This window comes from Bos taurus, chromosome 19 (assembly GCF_002263795.3).
Source record: "Bos taurus isolate L1 Dominette 01449 registration number 42190680 breed Hereford chromosome 19, ARS-UCD2.0, whole genome shotgun sequence".
NCBI classification, from domain to species: domain Eukaryota; kingdom Metazoa; phylum Chordata; class Mammalia; order Artiodactyla; family Bovidae; genus Bos; species Bos taurus.
In genome coordinates, this window is record NC_037346.1 from 44,714,179 (window position 1) to 44,741,804 (window position 27,626).

A 27,626-nucleotide genomic window follows, 5' to 3' on the forward strand; every position below is an offset into this window, starting at 1 on the left:
CACCTTCTGGAGTCCTGAAGGATGCTTCCAGACTTAGCCCTTCACCAAGTGAGACTGTTGCTGGACCACTCAGCTGCAGGCTGCAGCACCTTTCCTCCGTGCCTCCTCTTTAAACCCCTTCTCCTTGTCCCCCAGGATCCCCTTAGGGGGGTCTGGACCCCTTGGTCCATGGCTGGATGTGAAGCACAGGTCCTGCCCATGTGGGCCCCACTTCTGGGTATTGGGATGATCCTTCAGAGTTCCTCTGGGCCAGGGAGGCCTGGGTACCAACCTCATTCCCAAACACTGGACTCTGGAGGTGACTAATCTCACTATCTGCCCTTCTGCTCCCTTCTACTCCAATCAGACACCTTTCCTCCTGGCTCTCATCTCTGTGGCTTGGGGAATGAGCTCTGATGAGGAAGAACCCCTGCTGGCCCACACCCCCCAGCCCCAGAAGCCTCCCTATCCACCCCAGCTCTCCTATCCCAGTCCCTCCCTGGGAACTGCATGCTCCAACCGAAGCCAGAGCCCCTTCCCAGCCTGCAAGCTGGGTGCCTGCTCCCTCACATCCCTTCCCTTCCTCCCTCCCTCCCTCTCCCTGGGCGCTGAGCTGTGGAGCAGAATGATTTCCTGTAATTGGCCAGCAATCCGGCTGCCCGACTTGTTCTATCGACATGCTGGTTAGCTGGAAATTGTATTGGAATCTGAGTGATGGGGAGGGGATGGTGGGGAGCAAAGGGAGGAGGCTCTTTGGGCCCCAGCTGGGTGCAGCCTCAGTTCTGCCAGTGGGATGGAGGAGCTACTAGCCAAGTCTCCCATTTCCAGGAAGGAGTTGGAGGGCCGGCCCACAGTGCCTCAGCACCTCCTGAGTTTTCCTCCTTCTCACCCGCCATCTCTGGGGTCTCTCCTGTCCACCTCATGTGGCCTCGGGTCATCACTGCCACCCAGCTCCCTCTCCTGCCTCTAGGACAGGTTCCTCTTGATCTGGAGTGCCTTTATCACAGCTGCCCTGGCTGTCCCCCTCCCATCCAATTTCTAGCCCTGGTGGCTCCTTAAATGGAGGATCCTAAACCTTCCCCTGCCCCTCCCTTCACCCTCTCCAAGGACAGAGAGACTGAACATCTGAAGAAGAGTTGACGATAACTATCTAAAGACCCGAGGCGTCATAACCGAGGCACTGCAGGTAGTGGGAGGGGCATTGAACTAGGGGTCCAGAGCGTGGGATTATGCCTGTTGGTTACGTGGGCTTCCGGGGCTCAACCTTCTGCACTCTTTCTCAGAGTTGGGAGATTTCAGGAGACAGCTGAGGGAGGTGCTTTGGACAATAAGGCTCTGCTAAGCACCCTAGGGCCGGCCTGGGCCTGGGGATGGTTTTAGGGGCCTGCCTGTCCCCTTCATCCCGCGCCTGGAGGCGGATACGCCTGCAGCCCTCGCCGGCGTCTTTACTGCTCCGCGCCGGGGTGGTGAGGCCGGAAGTGGGTTAAAGGAGAGCAGCAGGGTCCGAGCGTGCGGCTGGAGGGTGGGAGACTGGTCACCCTGTCACAGGGATGGAATGGGGACACGTCCCTCGGCCCCGCGGGGCCCGGGTCTCGCAGCTCCAGCAAATAGGACGCGGCGAGCCGCACGGCTTGTTAATTAGCGCCCCGGGCCCGACCGCGCGCCCGCGCCTCCGCCGCTGCCGGGGAATCTGACGCCGGCCGCGGCCCCGGAGGAGACGGGAACGCCACCGGGAGAAAGTTAGTGATCGCTTGGCTGGCGCCGGTCGCCGAAGCCCGACCCCAATCCGGGCGGGTGCTGCCACCTGCCGGCCGGAGCGGAGGGTGCCGCCGGGTCGCGGGACCAGGGCTTGCGGGGTCGGGGGACAAGCTCTTGCTTTATCCAAGGGGCTCCGGAGCGACCGAGACACGCAGTGATGCCCCAGAGGAAGTAGTATTCCTGTAAAGCACCTTGGGCCACCAAGCATGGGAAGAGGCCGGGATGGCGTTTTCTCCACACCTTCCAGACTGGCCATCCTCTGACATTCTTGCATCCAATTTGGTATACTGGGGCAGGGAAGAAAATAACTCGAGCTTTACTGTTTGCAAAGGGTTTCCGTGGTCCTCCATTAGATTCTTTGATATAAACATCATGAAGACAGGAGGTCATACAGGTAGGAGACAGAGCCTAATGGGCCAGAGGAATCCCAGGTCTGCTCCCTCCCTGTAGGCCCTGGGACACAGCGGGCAGTCTTCTGAACCTTGGCTCTGACCCAAACCAGATCATCCCTCTGGGCGGGGAATCAGAATAATCACTGTTACCTCTGGGTGTCACAATGCAGTGGTGTCAGTATGTCACACGTCTTCACAAGGAGCCATCTTCTCCATGACTGGGGTAATGGTGCTGGGAGAGGTCCATACCCTTCCCTCCTTTCCCCCCTTTCTGGGTCTCAAACCGCAGAAGCAGCCGCCACCCTCTGCCGTTCTCATCCAGCCCTGGACCCACTCTGCAGCCTCCTTGAGCAGCTTCGGCCCCTCCTGGGTTTGCAGTGAGTTAATGAGCTGGTCTCTAAAGTATGAGCAGCTCGGGGAAAGGGGGCACTGAATATGGCCACCACAGCAGTCTCATTTGTCACACTCATTTCTGGCTTTAATAGGCTGCTGGCCGCAGGATCAACACATCAGCAGGTCTGCTGGCTCTGGCAAGAGGAAGCTGATGTCCACACTGGTCTAATTGGGTTGGGGAAGGAAGATGGAGTACGTGGATGTGAGGCTGCCCCAGCACCTCCACTCCTCTCACACAGGTACGTTAGGACCTGGCTGAATCCTCCTGGATGAAGTCAAGAGGGCGACTGTACCTTCTAAGGCTGGGGGAGTGAGGGGCCCAGGTCTTAGTGTGGGAGGAGGCCATGCTTAAGCCCAAATGGTATGAGTGGAGTCTGGGAATCTCAGTTGGTCAGTGATGCTGGGGGTACAGTGGCAGCATGGGGCATTTCAGATCAACACACTTTATTCAGCACCAGTGGCAACTCAGGCTCTGCACCAGGAACAGAGATGAATAAGACACAATTCCTGCCCGCAAAGGGCTTACAGTCTAGGAGAGACCAACCAGCTTTTAGTTGATTATTATACTGTGGATTCAGGTAAAACATGGTAGTGGTGGCAGGGTGGTGACCCAGAGCACCTAATCCCTCCTGGAGCTTCAGGTGGTGCCTGAGCTAGAAGGTACCCAGTTGGGGGGTGGGGGGAGGGTTATTTTAGATTGGGGAGCAGCAAGGCAAAGGCACAGAGGCAAGAAAAATCCAGGTGCATGTGGACCACCAAGAGCTCAGGGAGGTAGAGTGGTAGGGGGCAGGGAGTGGGCTGCAGGGAGTGCCGGGGAAATACCACGGGGGGCGGTGGGTCATCTCAGAAGAGGCCTGGCCTCTGCCCGGATATAGCATCGCCCATAAGCGAATCCTTACTGTATCCTGGCTGAGGGCTTCAGTCTACGAGGGAATCCTGCTTGAAGGGGGCAGCCTTTGGTCCAAACTGATTCCCCGATGTCCACTAAGAGGACATTTTGGCCATGATGGCGCATGTGCTTGGAGACGGTTCAGGCCCAGGGATCCTCCCAGCTTTAAACACTGGTGACAGCCCCTGAGAGCGCTCCTCACCCCCACCCACAAGAAATTAACAATAGTCTCTCAGTGTTACTGTCACAGCCTCTCATGGACACTATTCTGTGGGGGGTTCCATAGGGAAGGGCTCTGGGGAAGGTGGAAAGGAGCATCTGCTGACAGAGGGCTGTTTCCCTGCCTCGGAGAGCATGCCGTATGTGCCCAGAGGAAAGGAAGGCCCAGGGCAGGGCTCCAGCCCGGATCCAGAGTGCATGTGTTGAGGGGTTGGGAGGAAACCCGATGCATTTGTTACCTGGTTTCAGCCTCTGAGGAGATTGAGACCCAGCAGTTCCTGCCTTGGAGGGTCCAGCTAGGGGGAAGGCAGGAGGTAGTGGGTGAGCAGGTAGAGCAGACCGACAATGCCAGCCAGCCCCGTGAGGACCCCGAGCCGCAGTGGCAGGTACTCCAGGGAGTGCTCCAGCTCCGCGTGCAGGAGGACCACCTGGCGTTTGGTGACGCTCCACTCGCCCGAGTTGTCTACAACGTGGCGGGCCATGCGGGCCTTGTCCTTCAGGGGCAGCTGGGCCTTGATCCGGGCCTCCGCGTCCTCACGGCTCAGGTTGTTCCGCCGCATCAGCCGGGCCAGCTGCGTGTCTCGGTCACTACGGACCAGGCAGAAGGGCTGCTCAGGCACTGCAGGCTCTGGACTTCCTCCTCCCTTGTTACAGGGGTGGGCAGCCCTGGAAGCTCGGGCTTCCCCCCACCTCACCCCACTCTTCATGAGCACCCTAGCACCACTGTGGGCTACCTAAGCCCCTTAGTATAAATGGGGAGGGGAAAGAGGGGCAGCAGCTGTTTTCTGCCATCTAGGGTCTCTCTGCTTGGCTACCAGGCCTGAGATTCCTTGGTTTTAAGATGGGAGGATTTGGTCACCTGGAATCAGCGACATCCTGCATCCTTGGATGGATGACCTTTACTGAAAGGCCTGGGTCTGCAAGCTAAATGTGTCCTGCAGTTCCCCTGGGGACCAGGGCCTGCGGCATAAAAATCAGCTTCCTGGGCTTCCACAAAGAGCCCTCTCCTCTTCTCCCCACACCCACCCCGGCACATTCAGAGCACAAGGACTGTGCTGAGACGGTGGCCGCTGGGCTGGAGGGCACGGAAGAAGAGAGATGCCCCAACATGCTTCCAACAGGAGCAAGGACTTGAGAACTGGATCCCCTTAGCCCTTGGGACAGGACTGAGCACTGCACAGTAGGCCGAGCAGCACCCAGTCTCCCAGTTCCAGAGAAAATACAAAGACTGCCTCTCTTGCCCGCTCTGATGTTACTGCCTGGTCCTTCCTCAGCAAGCTCCCTGTCCTGCTTTGGCTACACAGGCATCGTCCAGCTGTCCTCTGGAGCAAGGTCATCTCTACCAGCCCCCTAGCTCTCTGACTGCCTAAGCCCCTAGATGGGAACAAGGGGGTAAAAGGCTGCAGCAGCTGTTTTCTGCCGTCTGGGGGTATCTCTGCTTTGCCACTAGGCCAGAGTTTTTCCAGTTATAGGATGGGAAGATCTGATGACTACAGTTTAGTCCCTTTAGTCTACTTGTGGCCTAGACCTGAGGACCTCCTGGGATGTCAAGACAGAAAGGACAGATATAACCTGAACACTAGCCAATTCCAAAGTCACTGAGGACCGAACGTGACAGAGTCATTTCTGGCTGACCAATCAAGGAAGAACTTGTATAAAGATGGTGTTTGTACTGGCCTTGAAAAGTTGGTAGGACTTCTGACTTCCTTTGTTAGGAGGATAGCATGCTGTCAAGGTCATGGGGCCAGTTCCCATCAGGCTGAGAACAAGGACTATATGCAATCCTTGTCAGGGACTCTGCAGATCTGTGGCTGGGAAAGTCTGGCTGAGAGAATGGAGACGGCTTGGGGCCACAAGTGAGCATTCATCCTTTAGAGGGTGAGGCTGAGACCAGTGGGCCTCCCGGGATGTGAAGGCAGAACTCGCCAACGGCCCTGCCTGGAGCTCAGCAGGAGTCCCATGTGGTTAGTTTAAGGACTGATGTTGTTTGGGGTAAGTGAATTTTTGCCCAAACATTTACCCAACAATTGGCAAGCTCCTCAAAAAAGTGAATAATCACATTTTGGTATAATCACACTTTGGTAAATCCCCCATATTAGCTCAAATGCCCAAGGGGTAGTTTGCCAGTTAAAGGAGTCCATGTGGGGATGGACTTATTTTTGTTGAGTGTAGATTCCTTTTATGAAAGACAGATAATCCTTCATTTATCTCCTGGGTACTCTCAAGAGTCATACAACCACATATGATAACAGCGGGGGATGTATGGTACCTGGGATGCTGGGAAGGCTCTGGCCAGTGAGTGGGGCTGGAGGATCTCCTGGGAAGCTGGCAAATCCACAAAGCCCCATCTATCTGCCAGGAGCCACAGCTGTCTCTTGGCAAAAGGAAAGCATGGGAGGAGGAAGGTGGGAAACGCAGGCCTGAGTCACCTGGTGACTGCAGATGCAACCAGGTCCTAATTTGTTTACTCAGGACAAAGAATCTGCCTGCAAAGCAGGAGACCTGGGTTCAATCCCTGAGTCGGGAAGATCCCCTGGAAGAGGGAATGGAAACCCACTCCAGGATTCTTGCCTGTAAAATTCCATGGACAGAGGAGCCTGGCAGGGTACAGTCCATGGAATCACAGTCAGACACGACTGAGCGACTAACACTTTCACTTAAACATGATACTCCGAGGTGGGTTTTTTTTTTTTTTTTTTCTGATCCCTTGGTACAAAGTTTGGAATTATATTAAAACTCCAAGGCAAAGAGAACTGTTTTCATGGAGTCTGCTTGGCCTCAGTTGACAGTCTTTCCCAAACAGGGAACAAAGAAGCCAGAGAGGCTACAGGTTTACACGGGTAGACACAGGCCAGCGAGGGAGAGACGAGGAGGCCTGAGTCCCTGCTCCAGCGGGGGAGAGAAGAGGAGGCCTGAGTCCCTGCTCCAGGCTCAGTAGATTCAGGCTGCCTTTAAATGACAGCCCAGGGCTAGGAGCTGGGAGGGCAAGTGATGCTGGGGGCGCTGAGCACTCCAGGCCCTGCCTCCGGTGTTCCAGGAGCCTCCCCTGCATTAGTCTCTTGAGAAACACCCTGTGCCCAAAATACCTGCAGAGCCAAGGGCCCACCTCTGTGTCTGCTGTATCTGTGGGTGGCATCCCGGAAGTTTCTGGAAGGCAGAGACACCCTGAAGCCTCATCTACACTCACACCCCACTGGGACTATGACTCATTTTCTCTGACAGTTTGATCCTCTTGTTTGCCAAACCTGGATGCCGGTCTGCTCCACATCCTGAGGGATTCTGAGAACAAAGCACCTTCTTTAGCTGAGTTCTGACAGCTCCCTCTCTGCAACTTTCAGTTCATACATATTGCCAGTGGGTGACCCTAGACAAATTCTGTAACTCCTGCCTTGAGTTTCCCATACCCAAGAAATATCAACTCCTGTCCTGACTACCTTATGTTGAGAGGTAAATTGATGTGGGAGCTGTTTGGAAAGTTGAGAAGCGTTACAGGAGGGAAAAGGAAACCACTGAATAAGAACATGGTCCCCCAGGGCAGGGCCCAGCATCTGGGCTGAAATGCCTCCAAGAACCAGCAGGGGGAGCCCTTCCCAAGCACTAGAGAGACACCTGGGGGCCAACACTTCCCCCATCCACCCCAGGCATATCTGGGCCTGGCTCTATAGAGGTCAGTTTCTACAGGCTCAGGGCACTGCTACCCAAACCCCCTGGGCCTCCTGGTCACCACGTGGGGAAAGGGTAAAATGCGATGGGCCATTTCACAGGTACGCGCCTTACCCAGGGGGTGCTCCTTTCCAGCCTCGGTGGGGCCAGGCCATGCCACACACTCACCAGTATACCACCACGGTGTGCTTCATGTACTTGAGCAGTTTCTTGGTCTCAAAAAGCAGGGGGATGTCCAGAATCACGTAGCGGTATCCTGGGAAGAGGCCAGGAAATGCACAAACTCAATTCTATAAAGCACACACAGGACTGCATGCTCAGTGTGGGAATGAGCCAAAACCACTGTCCCCCACCATCAGGAGCTCCCCAGCAGAGTGGGGAGACCTTCTAAGGAAAGGCATAACCTGAATGCTCCTGCTAAGTCGTTTCAGTCGTGTCTGACTCTGTGCAACCCCATAGACAGCAGCCCACCAGGCTCCCCCGTCCCTGGGATTCTCCACGCAAGAATACTGGAGTGGGTTGCCATTTCCTTCTCCAATAACCTGAATGCTAGCTGGTTCCAATGCCACTCAGGACAAAATGTTGCAGAAAGTCATTTTGGGGTGGATGATCCAGGAAGACCTTATAGAAAGGATGGCATTTGTAGTGGCCTTGAAAAGCAGGTAGGACCTCTGAGATTTGAAAATGAGGTGGGCGGAGGTGAGGGTTCCAGGAATGGGAGCGGCTCTGGCTGAAGTGGAGGCCTGGAGCAGAATGAGGCGAGGCTGACAAAGCGGTCACAAAGGGTTGAGTCCCCTGATCTGAAACCCAAAGAGTTGCCATTTCTGAACAGGGGAGATGACACAGCCGAATTATAGGAGACTGGAGAGAGTTTCTGGGAGTAGCTGGGTCCTTTCTGCCCTATTTCACCCACCTTTCCTCAAAAAAAGAGGAAAAGGGGCTTCCCTGGTGGCTCAGTGGTAAAGAACCCGCCTGCCAATGCAGGGGACATGGGCTTGATTCCTGGTCCCGGAAGATCCCACTTGCCAAGGGGCAACTAAGCCAGTATGCCACAACTACTGACCGCAGGCTCTGGAATGTAAGAGCTACAACTACTGAAGCCCGCGCACCCTAGAGGCTGTGCTCTCCAGCAAGAGAAGCCACCACAGTGGGAAGCCTGAACACCGCAACTAGAGAGTAACCCCCACTTGCCACAACTAGAGAAAGCCCAGTACAAGCAGCAACGAAGACCCAGCACAGCCAAAAATAAATTAATTAAATTAAAAAGAGAGGTTCTCCACCCAGGAGCCAGGTCCAAGCCTGGCTCCCTGCTGAAAAGTCCTGCAACGCTATCTATAGATTCTCCCCAAAAAACTCATACGTGGGCAGCAGGAGCTGCCCCAAAGGAAAGAGGCTGCTTCGTGGCATCAGAGGTAGAGCTCCAGCCAGGGAGTACATGTACTGGTCTGGAGGTGGTGGGGTGGTTATGACTAATACTATAGAACCAACTCCCGCAGGGTAAAAGACGCTGTCTAGCCCGCCTACTATTGTGTTGGCCAAAAGGTTCGTTTGGGTTTTCCTGCAACATCCGATGAAAAAGCCTGAATGAACTTTCTGGCCAACCCAATACAAGCCAAGGCCAGTCAAGGGGGCGGCACCCTCACCCACTGAGCAGACACGTCCCTGAGCTTCTCACCCAGAAACGCTTTGGGCTCCTAGTTCTCGACACCAGTGACCACTGTATAAGTGTCAACAAGCTGGCATGGGTCCAGGAGCAGTGAGAAAGGGCTGGGCGCTGGCTCTGGCCTAGAGACGCCTGCCTGGCTTGGACGATGCCCCACTGCGAACACTTCCAACCACACGTGGTACCATCCCAGGGGCGTCACAGGGCAGCTGCGCTCCAGGTGGTACAGGGGACGCGGTGACCCAAGCCTCTGGGTTTCCTGTTCCTCAGGGCTCGATGCTCAGGAAGCCCAAGAGACGCTTTCAGGTAAAGCCAGGGTTGAGGGAACGGGCTTTGGGACGTGCCTTGGTGTGCGGCCCCTGCTGTCTCACTTCGGCCCCATTACCAAGCCTCGCCTATGTCGGTGGTTGAAAGGATGACCCACCTCACAGGAAGATGGTTAAGGACTACGAGAGCAAAAGTCTGTAAACCACTCAGCTCCCCGTCACCCAGACCCTCACTTGAGGCTCCACAGATGACGGTTGCTATTACTACCATTACCAGTGCTCCTGGAGGAAGGAGGCCGGCAGCGCGGGCTCCCCGCTCCTCCCCAGCCCAGAGCAGGAGCCGAGTCCAGATCCTCCCGGGCCTTTTATCTCCCTTTTCTGCTCCACTCCCATCCCTTTCTCTCCCGTCACTGTCCTTTCTCCTCGGCCCCTCTCGGGAGCTTGCGGCCAGCTCTTTGGTTCGCTGGCAAAGGGCTATTCAGCTGTCACATCGCTCCTGCTTGATAAGCTCTGCAAACCATCCTGACTCTATTAAGACATCCGTCTGCCTACGCGGAGACCTCCCAACAGCTGGTGATCTTATCTGACGTTTGATTATACCAACTCTGACAGTTGTATTTGTTATACTCATCAGGGGAAAACTGGGACTGAGGAAGCCACAGCTGTCATCCCCATTTTTCACCTTATCGAGCTGAAAAGAGCTTCCTGGCTTTTATTTAAGTGGTGGTGGTTGGGGAGAGGGGAGGCTGGGTAGATGACACAGTGGGAGAACTTTGGAGCAGGTGACATTATCTGATGTGTAATTTTATGAGGGGAGAGCTGCTGCCACCCTGAAGCCCTGAAGACATACATACTCACACCTGGCCTGGGAGAGATCTCGAAAGGGCAGGAATGAAAGGCAGAAGGCCCCACTCCCGGTTGAGGGACGGGCAGGGCGGTGGGGGGCAGGAGCAGTGCAGGGGAGGACAGAAGGGGTCCTGGCACAGACACAAGAGGCAGGACAAAGGCAGCAAGAGTCCAGAGACTCTCCTTGAGGGAGACGGTGGGGAAAGAGGCCTGCAACAAGGAGATGGGGAGCAAAAGCTGGTCTGGTAGGGAGGACATCCAGACCAGTTCCTGCCCGGCCAGGGCTCAGGGGCAGGGAAGGGAGTATCAGTGTCCAGGCTGTCTGTCAATTCATCCCTTTCCTTCTGTAGGGAGGTACTGGCCAGGGCGGTGGGGTCAGGGGGGAAGGTCCCCACTCTGTACATGAGAACCTGATGCATGAGAGAATTTGGCCATGATTATAGTGCAAAAGCCTGGAAAAAAACACGAAGGCTCCTCATAGCCTCCAGGAAGCAAAGTCTCAGCCTCGTGACTGGTGACTGACGGCAGACAAGCAGGCAGGCCTTCAACTCAGAGCCTGGGCTGGAGGCTCCAAGTCCCAGAGGCTGGCAGGCAGCTCTGCAGGGCCCTGGGCCAGCCTGTCGCCTGATCCCAAGCCAGGTTCTGGGCTCTCCCCCTTCTCCTGGGGGCTGACCCCATCCTGGACAGTAATGATCAGGCCACCCCTACCCCATGCCGCCCTGAAGAACAGTGCTTGGAATGCAGTGTATGGCTTGGGAAAAGGCTGCCACAGACCCTGCTTTACAAATATGCTCCCCTCCTTTAGACCTGCCTCATCACTTGGCTGGCCCCGCACATGCCCGGCTAGCTCTCTCCACTGAGGCCCAGCCCTGAAGGATTATCCTCCACTGGAATTCACCCCTGCCAGCCCTGGCCATGCTGGAGCCTCCTACCTTCCACCCTGCAAACTTACTCCCCCAGGCAGCTCAACCAGCACCAACTCTGACCACGGTTTACATTTGCTTGGTGACCCACAGTCATGGTGTGGACTCTTAGTCCCTAAGAACTTTCGAGATGGTATTATTAGCTTCACTTTGCGGAGGAGGAAACAGGCAGAGGGGTGGGCTCACTCTGACAGTCATGCAGCTGGAAACCATGAGGGCTGGGACTTAAACTCTGGTCTTACGACTCCATTATTCGTCAAGTATTATATTCCCTGAAGCTTCCCTGGTGGCTCCTCGGGAAAGAATCCACCTGCAGTGTAGGAGATGCTGGTTTGATCCCTTTGTCAGGAAGATCCCCTGGAGAAGGAAATGGCAACCTGCTCCAGCATTCTTGCCTACAGGTTTCCATGGACAGAGGAGCCTCGTGGGCTACAGTCCATGGGGTCACAAGAGTCACACAAGACTTAGCAACTAAACCACGACAACAACATCATTATTACTCCCACCCCTATGAGAAAAATCAGCTTCCTGGAGTTCAGGGCTCAAAAGCCTCAAGCACCTCTTCTCGTTAAACTGTCCACTCCCTTAAGAGTTGAGGAACATCACTTCATCTTTCTGGGGCTGGTACCCGGCTACACAGGGGATGCCAATGAGCAGAGTGAATTTGACAGCCTGCATGAAAACTGGTTCCTCCCTCCATGGACAATCTCTGCACAGAAGGGTTTGAGCCTGGAGGAACCGGCTCTGCCCTGCCTGGTCCCAGGTCCAGGACTTACCCCGAAGGAAGTACTTGAAGGTCTCTTTCATCATTTCCTTGCAGATCTCAGGATGGGTGATACTGTTGAGCAGGTGCCGCCGGTCGGGCTGGTTAAAGATCAGGTCGCCCAGGACCTTGCGATCGATGTCCCCGTTCTCCAGCAGGACCTCGGTGCCAAAGGCCTCCACAATGCGCCGGTGGGCCGGGTATCCCGGCTGGACAACTGGGGCAGGAAGAGGAACCTGGGTCATTCTCTGGAGCCTCCAGGCCAACAAGGACACTCCCAGGGGCTACAGGCAAAATGATGGGGCAACCCAGGGGTGCTTCTTTCAGCTGGAGCAAAAACAAAATGAGGGAGACTTCCTTGATGGTCCAGTGGTTGAGATCCACCTGCCAATGCAGGGGACGTGGGTTCGATCCTTGGTTCGGGAAGATCCCATGTGCTGAGGGAGCCACTAAGCCCACATGCCGTAACTACTGAGCCCGTGTGTCTAGAGTCTGTGCCCCACAACAAGAGAAGCACCACACTCAGAAGCCTGTGCACCGCAACCAGAAAGCAGCCTTCTTTCACTGCAACTAGAGAAAAGCCTGTGCAGCAATGAAGACCAAGTGTAGCCAGAAATAAATAAGTAATGTTTTAAAAATCAGAGGAGGGAAAGCAGTTAGGGAGGGGACCAGAGTACACAGAATCCCTCGTGTTGGTCATGGGGTGAGGGGAGGGGGAGGGAAGAGTGAGCAGAAGAGGGGGGGCCACAGGGGCTGGGAGCAGGAGGCCAGGCTGATGGGAAAGGCCTGTGAAAAGGTGAGGCCTGATGGAAGGAAGGAAGCAGAGAGGAGCTGCAAGGTACAGCTGTGCCCACAACTCACTGTGCCGGGCAATGATGTCCACATCGATCACCGCACAACCCAGCTGCTGGAACACCTGGATCACTGAGCTCTTGCCTGAAGCGATGCCCCCTGTCAGGCCCACCAGGAACATCTTCCCAGGAAGGAGGGAGGTCGGTGAGACCAAGAACCAGGAGTCTGGAGTCACAGGGGCCAAGCTCCCCAGTGGTGAGGGTCCTCCACAGGAACGCCGGAAGGACCTGCCCATGGGACAGAGCAGGCCTGGTCAGTGTGGGGCCAAGAGGCTGGGGGAAGGTGAAGCAAAGGCAGGCAAAGCAAGGCAGACACAGCCTGGCCAGGCAGTGCCACGGCTTGAGCTTCAGGGGCTCTGGATCCACCTGAGACAGAAAACTCTTTACCGGGAGGCCTCCGGTATTTTAAAAACATTCACAAAGAAGGCAAACTAACACTATGTAAATTTAGCCATCAAAACGCTGAGCAGGAAGAGCAAGGTCAAGTGCTGTTAAGCAGACAGAGCTTTCTGGAGGTGGCGATACCCCACTGAGGGCAAACTTCCCACAGGAAGGGGACAGCTGTCCCTCTGGGGTGAACCCCAGCCTCCGCTTCCTCGTCTGGACAAGAGGCTCACAAGAGGAAACGGCCTGCCCGTGTGCCCTAGCGCTAGAACTGGGACAGCCTGGGCAGCTGGTCGGGACTGAGAGGAATAATCCCAACTCCTCATCGAAGAAGTGACCAAGGTGAGGAGCCCAGCCACAGGCAGGCTGGGTGGCCACTTAGCCCAAAGTTTGGAGAAGGATGGAGCATGCCAAGAATAATGAGGAAAGGATGACAGGCTTGGCAGGGAGACAGCCTTAAACCTGGCGTCGCGACTTGCGGCTCTCAGACGGAGAAGTTGCAATACAGCCCAGAGGCTAGAAGCATGTATCCCTTCAAATTCAGCTCCTCCACTTACATGCCATGCAATCCAGGGCAAGTCACTTGCCTCTGGGAACCTCAGTTTTCTCATCCATAAAATGGGGTAAAATGGGGACGACAGAACCTGCCTCCTAAGGCCGTTGTGCAGAAACTCTGCAGACTGACTGAGAAAATGCATCTGTAGCCCTTAGCGCACTACCACTCACATGGTAAATAACCAGGAATGGAGGTGAGGGTGCTGGTGCAGGGTGGACGCTGGGGGTTATGCTCTTGTGGCAAGGCACGGAAAGGAAAAAAGACTTTCATGAAATAAGGTCTCCATTCCTGCAACTGCAGACTCTCACCATAGATTTTAAGCTATGTTGCATTTTCAGTAAACATGGTTACCATGTCCTGGACTTTGTTCCCAAGCTGGGAGAAATTAGATCAAAGGCCAGGTCTCTCTCATCCTTACTTCAGAAGTGTCAAAGGAAGCATTTCCAGGACCTTGAAATCTGTCACAGGACTTTTTTTTTTTTGGTTAAACAGCAGACTTACTGTCCTGATTACACTTTGCTTGAGCTTATATTCCAGTAGTCATGTACAAATGTGAGAGTTGGACCATAAAGAAGGCTGAGTGCCAAAGAACTGATGCTTTCAAACTGTGGTGCTAGAGAAGACTCTTGTGAGTCCCTTGGACAGCAAGGAGATCAAACCAGTCAATCCTAAAGGAAATCAACCCTAAAATACTCATTGGAAGGACTGATGCTGAAGTTGAAGCTCCAATACTTTGGCCACCCGACACGAACAGCTAACTCACTGGAACAGACCCTGATGCTGGGAAAGACTGAGGGCAAAAGGAGAAGAGGGCGGCAGAGGATGAGATGGTTGGATGGCATCACTGATTCAACAGACATGAACTTGGGCAAACTCCAGGATGGTGAGGGACAGGGAGACCTGGCATGCTGCAGTCCAGGGGGTCACAAAGAGTCAGACACGACTGAGCTACTGAACAACAATACTGAAATGAGCCTGCCTCTCCTGAGGACACAGCAGTGATGGGGAGGCAGCCGCTTGGACGTGGGCAGGCTGGCTGGGTGGCTCGGGGTGACACCAACCTAGAAGTTGAAATCTGCCCGGGCTCATTCTCATTCAGGGAAGCCTGGGATGGAGACAGGAAAATATCCACCAGTCACCATCCAAACGTAGTTCTGACTAAATTATTAAACCGTTTACAAAGACTGCTCCTCAATCTCTGAGACTGGAGTTGCCCTCAGGTAGGTTTCCCCACAGCTTACAAAAGAGGAGTTAAGGGTTCAGCTGTGAAAGAATTTGTTTTTGGTCCACTCAGCTGATGCTTTGAAATGGAACACCCAACAGCAGCATTCTTCATCCCAATGGTCTCCTATTGTCCCTAAAGCCCTGGGTCTGCTCTTCTGCTGAAGACACACCTGGAGGCACAGAGTGGGGCCGGAGAACTGGCCTCAGCTGAAGGAAAGGACGGGGCCTGCTTCTCCGCAGGGGCCTGACACCTCATCAGTGAGAGCAAGCCGCTGCCACCTGGTCAACCGAGTTTTCTGAGTTGGGTAAGGGAGCCTGGAAGACCACGTGGCTGAGCAGACCTCACCTCCTGCCTGCACACAGGACAGGACCCTTCTGGAGACCTACTGCACCAGGTCTCAGGGGAGAGGGGTGGAGGCACCCAGGGAGTTCTGCTGTGTCCCAGGGCTTGGGACGGGCTATTTGTTTATGATGGTATAGACTGAGAACCAGAGAAGAGGGGACTTGCCCAGGATCACAACTAAAAGCAGAGCCTGGATGGAAATCAGGGCTCCTAACTCTGTGTCCAGACCTCTGCCTTCATGTACTCAGAGAATGGGAAATTAACTTACGTTTAGATTCAGACGAAATAAGGAGGGTGTGTCTGTCTACAGGGGCCGAAGAAAAATGATTTCTTAATGATCACACTGGTTTCCCTCTGCAGAACAGGGGGCCGAGTCTAAGGCATGACCACCAGGGCGCAGGCTCAGTGTCTGCCCCTGGCTCCTGGGGTAACCTAGTGAGGATCCCCCCTTCTTGGGGCCCTGGCTGACAATCTGTAGAAACAGACTCACAGTGGCTTGGCCTCCGCTGGGAGGGGCGAGGGGATGGAGGCGTGCATGCCCTGGGAGGCTGTGAGCCCCTGGCTTAAAGACAAATACCAGCTGTTCCAGTCCCATAAGCCCCTCCATAGCTTGCTCCCTCACAAACCGCTGACTGAGCCCCTCTGGGCTTTGCAGCAACCAAAGTGAAACCCAGGTCTTGCCCCTCAGGAAAGCTTGGTGAGACAGACAGTAACAAATGAAACCAGCCAAGAAGAGAACACTGACAGGTGACAGAAAGCTGTCACATGGTACCCACCTTGGGGCTGGGGAGTGCCGTTCTGCCCCCAGGGGCCACCCGGACCCTCAAGGCTCAGCAAGGAGGAAAGGTTTAGGTTCCAAGCTGCCTGGAAGTCAGGCCCCTGGTCCCACCCAGACCTCCCCCGTAGCTCTGCCCCAGGCACCTACAGGAGCGGTGACCACCTCTGACATCCTCTTCCTGGTGTGGCTCAAAATTCATCACTCTGTAGAATCCGCTCCAGTTCCCCTCACGGCACTGCCATCCTAAAGCTGGCTGTGATCTGAATCCCCTGTGAAACTTTAGAAAAAGTGTAGAAGAAACCCAGCGTCCACCCTAGGCCCCTCTCTCTGAATCTAGGGCGCAAACCCGCGTCCCAGCCAATCAGACACCAGAACCCCGGTAAAAATGGAAGGCCGTGGACTGGAGTTGAGAGGCCTGGTCCCAGCCTCTGCACTCTGCCAGAAAACTAGCTGTGATTTTGGGAAGCCTCCTCGGCAGCCTGGCCCAAGGTGGGAAGTGCTCCGAAGAGAGAAACAGCGGAGCTCCAAACACCTGGCCCCGTCTGCTCCTCTGTCTCCACACCTGTAAACATGGGGCTGGACTTCCAGCAGGAACAGCAGCAGCCCCGGGGTAGGCTGTGAGTCACGCTGGTGTGTCCTTCCTCCCCTCCTGTGGTCCAGCGAACTTCCCAGGGTGACCAAGGAATGACAGGCCCACTGGTGGCCGGCCGTCTCCCTCCTCAGCACCCAAAGCTGTTCAGAGCGTTGGCTGAGCTGGAGAAGGAAGGACAACACCAGGGCCCACAGCGACAAAGAGAAGCCAGTGAGTGGGAGCTGGATTCCAGAACTGATTCCGGGCCTGGGATCCCGGAGGGGGTGAGGGGAGCCACATCCAGTCTTTTCTTGTCCCTCTGTCTCCACATCAATGGGAGGCAGCAGGGAGTAAAGAAAGGGTAAGGACTGGGATTGGGGGAGGTCTTCAGCCCTGTGAGGTGACGACAGAATTCTGTTGTGCTCCATTACTGCTGGGCTCCTTGGTTTTAACCTCTTGGGCCCCCATGGTCTGGAGATGACAAAGAAAATACATTTGGGGAAGGTTGATCTCCCTTGGAATCTCCCCTGGCAGGGTTTCTTAGGGAACAATGAGTGGACTGCTTCACGGGCCTCCAGACGGCCCCGTGCCATCTGGGGAATTCTCAGTCCACCATGCCCACCCTGCTAACCTAAGCCACCGCACCCTAGACCCCTGCAGGAGCCTGTGACCTGGCAACCCCTCCCCCCAGTCCCTGCCTCACTTCTCTCAAGGCAGCCAGGCTCGTGGCTTAACGTGAACATCTGCTCCTGTCATTCCCGTCTAAAATCTTCGATGTATTTCTCCTCCTCCTCGACTTCGGAGGTCTCTGGGTCCTGTGATACCTCTCACTGTCTACCCCCGCTCCCATCCCCTCCGTCACTCCTCGTCCGCACCTGTGCTCGTCACGTGTGCCTGCTGCCTGTCCCTGAACACGCAGGCTCTTTCCTACCTCGGAGCCTCCACGTCTGCGGTTCCCCTGTCCGCCACCCTCACCTCCTGGCTGACTCCTCGAGTCATCCCTTCAGCCAATCAGGCACCAGGCACTGTTCAGAACAAGGGCGCCTGCCCCCACGGAGCTCACACTCCACTGAAGGAGGTAGTTGGGGAGGTATAGAAACAGAAAGGTCACAATATGTGAAGCAGTGCTAAGTGGGGGAGGGGATCAGGAAGGACGGGGGTCCTTGCTTTAACTGAGGGACCAGAGTGGTCACTCTGAGTCAGGACCTGACAGCAGCAGGGAGCAGGTCACCTCTCTCAGTACAGCCTCGTGCCCCTCTTAATCCACACTGGGCCCCTCACACCTCTCACCACTTCCTTTTCTCTTCTTCCCTTGTGCCCACCCGGCTTTGTACTTCTGTTTGCATGATGATGATTAGATAAAATAAGCTCCACAAGGCCACAAGCTGTGTCCAGCGCTTGGACCTTTTGTCCCTAGCATCTAGTCCAGGGTCTGTCACTCACCAGGTGAGTGATATTGGTCACCTTATTTAACCTTCCTTTGAGTTATTTAACCCTCATCTGTAAAATGGAGCTAAGGAGCCCTACTCTTGGTTGCCATGAAAAGTAAATGAATTAATATATGTAAAGTGCTTAGAACAGTACTTAGCACCCACGGAGCTCTCAACCAAAGCTCCCTTTTCATTTGGATAGTGTTTGCTGATCATCGTAGAATGAATAACAGAACGACTCCATGAGCAGGGAAGGGGACCGGAAATACTTGGGGTCACATTCTCCCTTCATCGGCACAGGGGAGGCTCCCAGCATGCTCCTCTATCCATGAGAACACACTGCTCTCTGCTAGTAAATCCCTCCTGGAGAAAAGTGGAGACAAACAGAACCCCCGGCGGCTTCAAGCAGAGTAAGGGACTGATATGTGAATGGACACTCTCTGCTCCCTCAGGAGAGCTCAGGGCTTGGTTGGGAGCGAGTTCTCTTGTTCTGCGTCTCCCAAGCAACAGCCCCACACCTGCCGGCTGGGGCCAGGAGACTGCTCCCTCATTAACTTCCAGCCTCCTTCCTCCTCTGCAGCCTCTCAGGATTTCACCCTGGGCCGGCCTGACCGGCCACGAGTCTTTCCTTTGAATTACTTTCCAAAGCGGGTGTATCCACTTTGCTCCAATGATCAATATAATCATTCATGAAAACGAGTTGTTCCCTACCTTGGGACCCAATTATTTTCTTGTGGAACCAGAGGTTGCAAAAATATATTGTTTTCCAGTTAACTAGTAAGTGCTATTTTTATCTACGCTTTCCCCCTCCTGATCTTTCATTATTGGTGAGAGGCTGCTGTTTAAACCTGAGTCCAAGTTCTCCTCATCCGCTGGACCTATATTAAACCAGCACCTCCTCCTCCGGGTTGCCAGGAGCTGGAGGGAGTCCCCAGAGCAGGTGTGGCGCTCAGCCTGCCTCTCCCTCTGCCCTGCCACCACCAAGGGAAGGCAGGTCTTTCTTCTACAGCCCCCTCCAGGCACACACCACTGCTCCAGGGAGGTTTTATGGGTGGACAGGGAGGTTGTTGGAGAAGGCAATGGCACCCCACTCCAGTACTCTTGCCTGGAAAATCCCATAGATGGAGGAGCTGGGTAGGCTGCAGTCCATGGGGTCGCTAAGAGTCGCACACGGCTGAGCGACTTCCCTTTCATTTTTCACTTTCATGCATTGGAGAAGGAAATGGCAACCCACTCCAGGGTTCTTGCCTGAAGAATCCCAGGACGGCAGAGCCTGGTGGGCTGCCGTCTGTGGGGTCACACAGAGTCGGATACGACTGAAGTGACTTAGCAGCAGCAGCCCCAGCAGGGAGGGTGTTTGGACTGGACAACTATGCTAGTGCCACACAGAAAAATGATCACAGGGAAGGCCAAACCCCAGGGGCTGTGAAGTCAAGGGCCTCGGCTGGGATGGCAGCCACGTGGCCTTGGGCAATATTCTCCAGCGTTGTGGGCTTCTGTGTCCTTACATATAAAATGGGATTAATAATGACTACTTGGGACTTTCCTGGTAGTCCAGCGGTTAAGACTCCAAGCTCCCAATGCAGGGGACCTGGGTTCAATCCCTGAGGGGGAGCTAGGATTCTGAATGCTGCATGGCCCAGTCAATAATAACTACGCACAGGGGTTTCATCAGGGCTGAACGAGGTACATATGCCACCATCGCCTCATCTTTCCTAACTCCACGTGTGACACGTCTGTGGTGGCGGTCTACTCCTTTCCCTGAAGGGCACCTCTGTCCTTTCTGCTGCTCAACCCCAAACCCTGAGCATCCTTCCGGTTCCTTTCTCACAATCTTCATCCAACCCACCTGCCCCCTGCCAGCTCTACCTCCCAGACACGCCTGGTTCCCCCCAGCCCCGAGTCTGGCTCCCAGGTCACTGCAGTGAGTGATCTGCTGCCGCCTTTGCGCCCTGACAGTCTGCTGGTCACACAGCAGCTAGTGTGATCCTAAGTCAGATCACATCACCTCTCCGTCTCAGAGTTCCTGTGTGTCTCCGGAGAGACTCAGCTCCAGCCTCTCTGGGCACCTCCTCCCACTCCTCCCATCAAATGAGACTCTCCAGTCATCTTGGCCTCTTGCTACCCCTTGACTGTGTTGGGCACCTCCCACTTCGGGCCTGTGGACATGCTGGCTGTTCCTTCCACATGCAGGACCCCTTTCCCCTTCTCTGTCCCACTGCTACCCAATTAGACTGTCCTGAATATATAAAGTAGCATCCCTCTGTTTCCCTCATGTTCCACTTTTCTTCACTGTGCTTATTATTATCACCCCTCAAATATGTCTACGTGATTATTTGATGTAATGTGCCTCTCCCCCTAGAATCCGAGCACTATTGTATTTAAGGTGCTTAAAACAGGGCCCAATAAGTAGAAGGGCCTCAAAAAGCATCTACTGAATACACAAAGTGTTAGTCGTTCAGTTTGCAACCGTACAGACTGTAGCCCTCCAGGCTCCTCTGGCCACGGAATTCTCCAGGCAAGAATACTGACGTGGGTAGCCATTCCCTTCTCCACAGGATTTTCTCGACCCAGGGATCGAACTCTGGTCTCCCGCGTTTTGGGTATTTTTTACCATCCGAGCCACCAGGGAAGCCCCTGAATACATGATGCACACAGCTAAATGTCCAGCTCATGGGTAAGCAGGGTTAGGGTTAGTTGCTCATTCTGAGGCAGGAGGCAGATGCCCCTACCCCCACCCCCCAGGGTAAAAAAAAAAAATGGAGATTCATTCTCTATTGACCAAAAAACTCCAAGACGTTAATGTTAATAGCAGGACAATTAAGGGAGGAGGCTGGACCCTGCAGAGACCACATATTTCTCATTCCTGAAGTCAGGAGACCTCCCTGAACACACGTGGGCCGAAAAGGTTCCTAGGAGGCCAAAGGGGAATCATGTCAAGGGATGATCTACCCAGATGCTTTTTCGGTAGGATCCATCTTGGCTAAAAGATGCGTACGCCCACATGGAAGGATCTTAAGATATAACGAATATGGACCGTGAACCAGGCAAATCATAATGACTGGCCAAAGGAAATAGGGAAGAAATACCCCATAAAAGTAATTCAAACTACCACGAAGGCGAGACTCAACAACTCAGGGACCCTCCCTTTGAGTCTGCCCCGTGTGTCTAGCCACACGTACTGTACTCTTTCCTCCTAATAAATACTTTACTTGCTTCACTACTTTCCATCTTTGTGGAAATTCTTTTCTGCAGAGCTGAAGGGCCAGGGCCCTTGTCACTTACCACTGGTCTAGTGGCTAGGATCCAGTGCTTTCACTGCCGCGACCCAGCCTCAACCTCTGCTTGGGAACCCAAGCCCCACTCCAAAGCCACTGCAGGCTGAGGTCACATGAGATCAATTCTAGCAAATATACAGGGATACATACATGAATTAAAAGAAAACGTTCCACTCAGCTTATTAAGAGAAGCATTTCAAATAAGAGTTAGGTTTAACAATGATTAAAACTAGTTGTTTTGGTCAGTTTTGTACTTTACAATTTTGGAACTCAGTCTAAAAGAAAATGTTTAACAGTATGACAACACAATTTTCAAAAATGTTTTAGTTTTTGTAAGTATTTTTGTTGCAGAGCAGAACAACAAACCAAAGACTTTCAAGTATAAAACTGATTTGACTAGAAAAAGAAATTCTGCGGAGGAAATTAAGTGGAAATAGGAGTTTAAGGAGGAAAAAGTAACATGTAAAATTTCAACTGTTCAATAAAAGCTGGTTCATGTAATCTTTTGCAAGGATGAGGGAACATCAAATCACTATGGCATTTAGATTCCTTTGCAGACTTAAGTGCCTTGACAGTTTCATTTTTAAGATGTCAATATTTACAATTAACCAGAAATCACGGTCTTTGCAACTATTGAAACTTTCAGAGAAAAATTTAAGCAACCTAAAAAATGTGAAGAGTGGGTAGTTTTCGAAAGGAAGCTGAGCTAAATGGCTACTGCTGGCCTGCCTTCAGTCGTAAAGGCACAGGAACCAAGTGAGGTTCTGAGCCCTTTGAACACGCTTCCCATAAGGACAGATTCAGACCTTGCTCAAGAGACAGAAGAGGATTTGGGGGGAATTTAGGGCCCTCGTAAGGGAAAACTACCCCAACCGGCCTGTCCACTTCCTATCTCTATTATGTTACCGTGTCCCCAGGCTTGTCTGCACCCTGCCAAATCCATCTGATTTACTTAGGCAAATCTGCACTCCCGGCCCCAAAGAAAACACATTTCAAAGCTTTCCATTTCCTCAACTTTAAAACTAGGACTCAATTTCAAGGTTCATTCGGGTGAAAATTTCCCCATAACTAAGAGACAGAAAATTTTTTGCAAATTTCGTAAACAAACTCAGCGCCAGAGGCGCCAACGCCTCCATTTGGGGAGCGGGGAGAGGGGAGAGAAGTAGGCTGCCCTTTTCATCAACGCAAGAGTTGGGAACTCCACGCCATCAATGTTTCACGTGAGCAAACAAGAGTCGGAGCGGTACCCACAGTCACACAACTGGAAATGGCAGAGGCTGGATTCAAAAATCAAACAGATCTGACCACAAAAGTCTGAAGTGCAGGGGGTGGTTATTTAGTCTCTAAGTCGGGTCGACTCTTGCGGCTCCATTGACTGTAGCTGCCAGACTCCTCTGTCCATGGAATTCTCCAAGCAAGAACCCTGGAGTGGGTTGCCATTTCCTTCTCCAGGGGAGCTTCCCATTCCAGGGATCGAACCCGGGTCTCCTGAACTCTGCAGGCAGATTCTTTACCGAGTGAGCTACGAGGGAAGCGGCTTTGGCCTAAACCTTGGTTTAAATTCACTATTTCCACTGCTTTCTAGTTGTAAACCTGTCTCCACAGCTCTAAAACATCACCTTACTTAGTAGGGTTGTTGTCAAGGCAATGAGCCACGGAGGTAAAAGCGTTTGACCAAGAGCTGCTACATAGTATGTGCTCAATAAACTGTAACCGAGGCTCAAAAGAAAGGCGCGTATTCTACGCCAGCCCAGCACCGCTACTGCGCCGAGAATACGGCGCCTGGACACAATGCCTCCAGGCTGGACGAAGCCCTTCAAGCGCGGGAGCCTGAACGCCAGAGTAGACAAAGCGGCCCCAGGGGCCGCAAACCGGCCAGCCCCCTAACCCGGGTCCGGCCGCTCCCATTTGCCCATGCGGCGCGCTACGTACCCTGGGACTCTGACCCGGCTTGGCCGCCGCCGCTCGCCCAATCTCAGAGGCGCTTACTGGGTGGCTCTCTGAAGACAGGCGGGGCCTCGGGAGCGCGCGCACGTGGACCGGACGTCCGGCCAGCTGAAGGTGGGCGGGGCCGGCGACTGGGGGCGGGACCCGGAAGGCGCCCCTCCCTAGCGTGCTGGGCAGGTGGGGATCGCAGGATTATTCTGCTCTGGGCGCTAAAACATTCCCAAGCTGGAAGAAACCCGGGGCGGGCGGGGCCTAGCTTCAAGTTCAGGATTGGCCACCACTAGCTGTGCAGCCTCTGGCAATGGTTAACAATAGCCATGGTAGTGGCTACTGCCAAGTCTTAACAGCACTCTGTAAGCATTCTCATTGAATCTTCACAGTCCTTGAGGTAGATACCATTACCATCCCCATTTTTTAATTATTTTGGCCTGGCTGGGCAGCTTGTGGGATCTTAGTTCCCCGACCAGTGATTAAACTCCACCCTCATCAGTGAAACTGCAGAATCCTAACCACTGGACTTGTTGCAGGAAGGGGAACCCCTTCCAGGGCCTGAAACTGGGCTCTTATCTAACACTTGGAAATGAATTGTCCGAGGAGACACGTGGTGACAAAGCAAGAGATTTTATTGGGAAAGGGCTCCCAGCCGGAGAGCAGCAGAGTAAAGGAACCCAGGAGAACTGCTCTGCCACGTGGCTTGCAGTCTCTGGTTTCATGGTGATGGGATTGTGCTGTCTTTAGCCAATCATTCTGACTCAGAAGTCCTTCCTGGTGGTGGACACCTTGTTCAGCCAAGATGGATGCCAGTGAGAAGGATTCCAGGAGGTGGTCAGACATGTGGTGTCTCCTTTGGACCTTTCCCGAACTCTTCTAGTTGATGATGGCTTATTAGTTCCGTGTTCCTTACCTGGACTGTCTATCGTAAAACAACTCACGCAAATGGTTACTATGGTACCTGGCCAGGGTGGGCTGTTTCAGTCAGTGTGCTTCCTCTAACAGACTGCTAGGGAATTCCCAGAAACTGACATTTTAAAAAAGATATATTTATTTACTTGGCTGTGTAGGGTCTTAGTTTTGGCACGTGTTATCCTTTGTTGTGGCACATAGCATAGATTCTCTAGCTGTGGTATGCAGGCTCGGTAGTTGTAGAAGCTGACATATAAAGGTTAATCCGTTTACCATGAATATTGGCTATGGAGCTCATTCTATGCTTACAACCCTAGCCAAGTCACTTAGCCTCTCTGCTCTTTCGAAATGCAAATATTGGCTACTGTGCTGCTTGTTGAAAGAATTGAAAATACATAAAAGCACCTAAGGGTGCTCCACATATAGTTCAGTTCAGTTCAGTCGCTCAGTCGTGTCCGACTCTGTGACCCGATGGATTGCAGCACGCCAGGCTTCCCTGTCCATCACCAATTCCCAAAGCCTACTCAAACTCATGTCTATTGAGTCGGTGATGCCATCCAACCATCTCATTCTTTGTCATCCCCTTCTCCCGCCTTCAATTTCCCCCCAGCATCAGGGTCTTTTCAAATGAGTAGGTGGTCCTTAACTCAGACCCTGCCTCCGCCTCCCTCTTCCTAAACTGTCCCTCTGCTTTCAGCGGCAAGGCAGGAAGCTTGTCTTCACCGCTAGTGTGCTCAGCGCCTGGCCCAGGGTCCAGCATACGAGGGATCCAATAGATTGAAGGAGGAAGTAACCCAACATCTTTCTCTGATCACTCCAGTCCCTGAAACCTTTCTTCTTGAGGTCAGAAGCACTGACTGACATCACCCAATGAATAGGATTGCATCTCATGATCTAAGGGGCCATTTGGTCCAAACACCTGTTCAGTGTTTGAATCTCCTCCACATCATCTCTGCTTACTTTACTTGGACAAGTCCAGTGTCGGTGAATGCACTGTCTTTCCAGACAGCTTCATGATGTCTCTGAAATTCAATCTTGGCCGTTTTTCCTTAGGTAACATCTCTTCTATTCCACAGGGTCATATTAAAACAATTCTAATTCCTATTCTATAGAGCTAATGGCCCAGTCCTCTTCCTGGACTATACAACTTTCAGATAACCTCACTATGTGGTTCTCAATCTCTTGCCTACTTCTGTCACGTCAGAAGGATACCCAGATGCCCCCCACCCCCATCCCCATCAGTAACAATGACTGACCACGGCAGTGATAGAAATAAGATGCCTTCGCCTCCCCCAGGGTATCAGGCTATTCCGAGGGGCGTATTGTTAGGCAATCCCTTCAAGATAATCCTTTTCCCCTCCGGATTCTGCCTTACAGTATTATGAGCTAGCGATGTACAAGTGGGGGCTCTAATTAGCCATCTTTGTGGTCCAATCTGCCAACAGCAGCTGCATCTCTGCTCTGGGGTGATCCTGGAGGCTGAAGGGCAGCTTCAGGGGCTTCAACCCAGGAACTTCCTCTGAACTGAAGCTCTGTCTTTGCAGTTTTGAGGTGATGTCATCCAGGAGTTTTTCAGCTCAAACACATACGCTCTGTTATTTTGGATGGCAGTTACTTTCAGCTGGCTTGGACTGCGTACACAATCTTACTTCATCCTGATAATGACCTGCATCTCAGTCACCCCTTGTCCTTAGCATCTAACATGACGCCCAGACCACAGAGCTACTTTAAGTTGTTTGGTGCCCTCCGAGTCCAGTAGAGATGACTCCTTTGACTCCTAGGTCTTTGACTCAGTTCTTAAAATTAAACTTACTTTCCGTATATTTATTTTAAATAAATATTAATATGCAATTAACCTTATACTATTCCTCACAAATATCATTAATATTTATTCTTTATTAAATAGCTTAAAAGAAAAAAAAAGACTTCCCAGCTGGGAGATAAAGTCCAAACTCTGAAGATGAGCCTGAAACTCAAGGCTTTCTATGACCTGGCCCCTGATCACTCCTCCAAACATATGTTCTACCATATGTCTTACCATATGTTCCCCCTTGGGAAAGGCAAAGGAAGAAGGCAATTTAGTTACTGCACTAGACTTTGCATGAAAACAACAGGTTCAAGTCCAAGCTCATCCTTAGCAGCAGTGAAACACTGGACAAATCATTGAACTTCTGTTCTTCTCATCGTAAAACAAGAATTATAGCAGCCCTGTTTACTGCACAGAGTCAAAGAAAACAACTGATGGTAGGGATCAAACGAGACAGTAGCGTGTGAGCTCATTTTGTGAGGAATAAAGTGCTTTATGCACATGAGTGGTCACCATACCATGTGCTCCTGCCTCTGCCCCTTGTCTGCGTTTCCACATCCTGAAGCACTTGTCACTTCTCACTATTCACTCATTTATCCGGTCATACATTAATTAATCCAACAAATATTAATTGAGGGCTTGGACTTCCCTGTGGCTCAGTAGTAAAGAAGCCCCCTGCAATGCAGGGGACATGGGTTGGATCCCTGAGTTGGGAAAGATCCCCTGGAGTAGGAAATGGCAACCCACTCCAGTATTCTTGCCTGGGAAATCCCATGGACAGAGGAGTCTGGCGGGCAATAGTCCATGGAGTTGAAAAAGAATCGGACATGACTTGTTAAACAAGAACAAAAAACAATAGTGTGCTGGCCCAAATGATAAAAAAGTGAGGAAAACCCAACCTGTTCTGTCTTCATAGAACACAGGGTCTTGGGGTGGGTGGGGGGAAATGGTTGCAAATTGAACAACCACACAAACTAAAGTAAAACTGCAGAGAGACTTCTCTGGTGGTTCAGGGGCTAAGACTTGGTGCTTTCAATGCAGGGGGCCTGGGTTCAATCCCTGGTCAGGGAACTAGATCCCTTGTGCCACAACTAAGAGTTTGCGTGCAGCAACTAAAACCTGGTGCAGCCAAATAAATAAATAATTTTTAAAATTAATAAACTTAAAAACTGCAGCTGTGACTCCAGCTCAGGAGTGGGTCCAAAGGGCCCTCCAAAATGATCATGATGGGGGAATCCAGGGCTTAAGTTGCATCCAAGGCCTGGTTTGAGTCCTGCTTTCTCTAGGAAGCTTTTTCTAACCACCCTGGCCCAGAGGTCTGCAGTGCCTGCCCCACCCCCATCTTTAGTTAACTTATCTATCCAGTTCATTTAATCACACCCAGTCAGGCCTTGTTATTTTGGTATCAAGTGTGCCTGGTTTTCCCGATTTCACTGGAAGTGCCTTCTGGGCAGGGAATGCCTGGCACTCTTTTAAATCCCACAGCACCAAGCAGAAGGCTGAGCCCACTGTGGTCCAGGGACCTGGTTTATCAGGGACTGTCACATGGAAAAAGGATGCCCTTTCTGAGCGTGAGTTCTAGGGGGGGACAGGGAGCTACCAAAGACCATCTCTCCAGCCCCTATTTCACAATCGAGCCCACTAGCCCTGTTTTTCAGAGGAGAAAAGCTCTTTCCTACGAAAGCCAGGATGTTGCCCAGTATGATCTTTCTCCAACAAAAATTGCATCATCTTTCTCCCCAGTTAAAATCCTTCCATGTCTCACACTCTTCAGGGTAAAGTCCAAACTCTTCAGTATGG

The 27,626-nt window shown here is 52.8% G+C and overlaps 1 protein-coding gene across 1 annotated transcript; it reads right to left on the reverse strand.

The window, feature by feature from the left end:
- Nucleotides 1-2,949: 2,949 nt before the first annotated feature.
- On the reverse strand, nt 2,950-23,163 carry DCAKD (dephospho-CoA kinase domain containing). Its single transcript, NM_001434735.1, has 5 exons — nt 23,102-23,163; nt 12,616-12,833; nt 11,768-11,971; nt 7,462-7,549; nt 2,950-4,218 (listed from the first exon to the last, which is right to left on the reverse strand). The coding sequence occupies exons 2-5, from the start codon at nt 12,725-12,727 to the stop codon at nt 3,927-3,929; spliced, it is 696 nt and encodes a 231-aa protein (NP_001421664.1). The 5' UTR covers nt 12,728-12,833; nt 23,102-23,163; the 3' UTR covers nt 2,950-3,926.
- Nucleotides 23,164-27,626: the final 4,463 nt, after the last annotated feature.

Coding starts and splice junctions, on each gene's coding strand:
- DCAKD (NM_001434735.1), bottom strand. CDS start 12,727: ATGTTCCTGGTGGGCCTGACAGGGGGCATCGCTTCAGGCAAGAGCTCA. Junction 11,972..12,615: donor GGACATCATTGCCCGGCACA/GTGAGTTGTGGG, acceptor TTCCTGCCCCAG/TTGTCCAGCCGGGATACCCG. Junction 4,219..7,461: donor CACACCGTGGTGGTATACTG/GTGAGTGTGTGG, acceptor CCTGGTCCGTAG/TGACCGAGACACGCAGCTGG.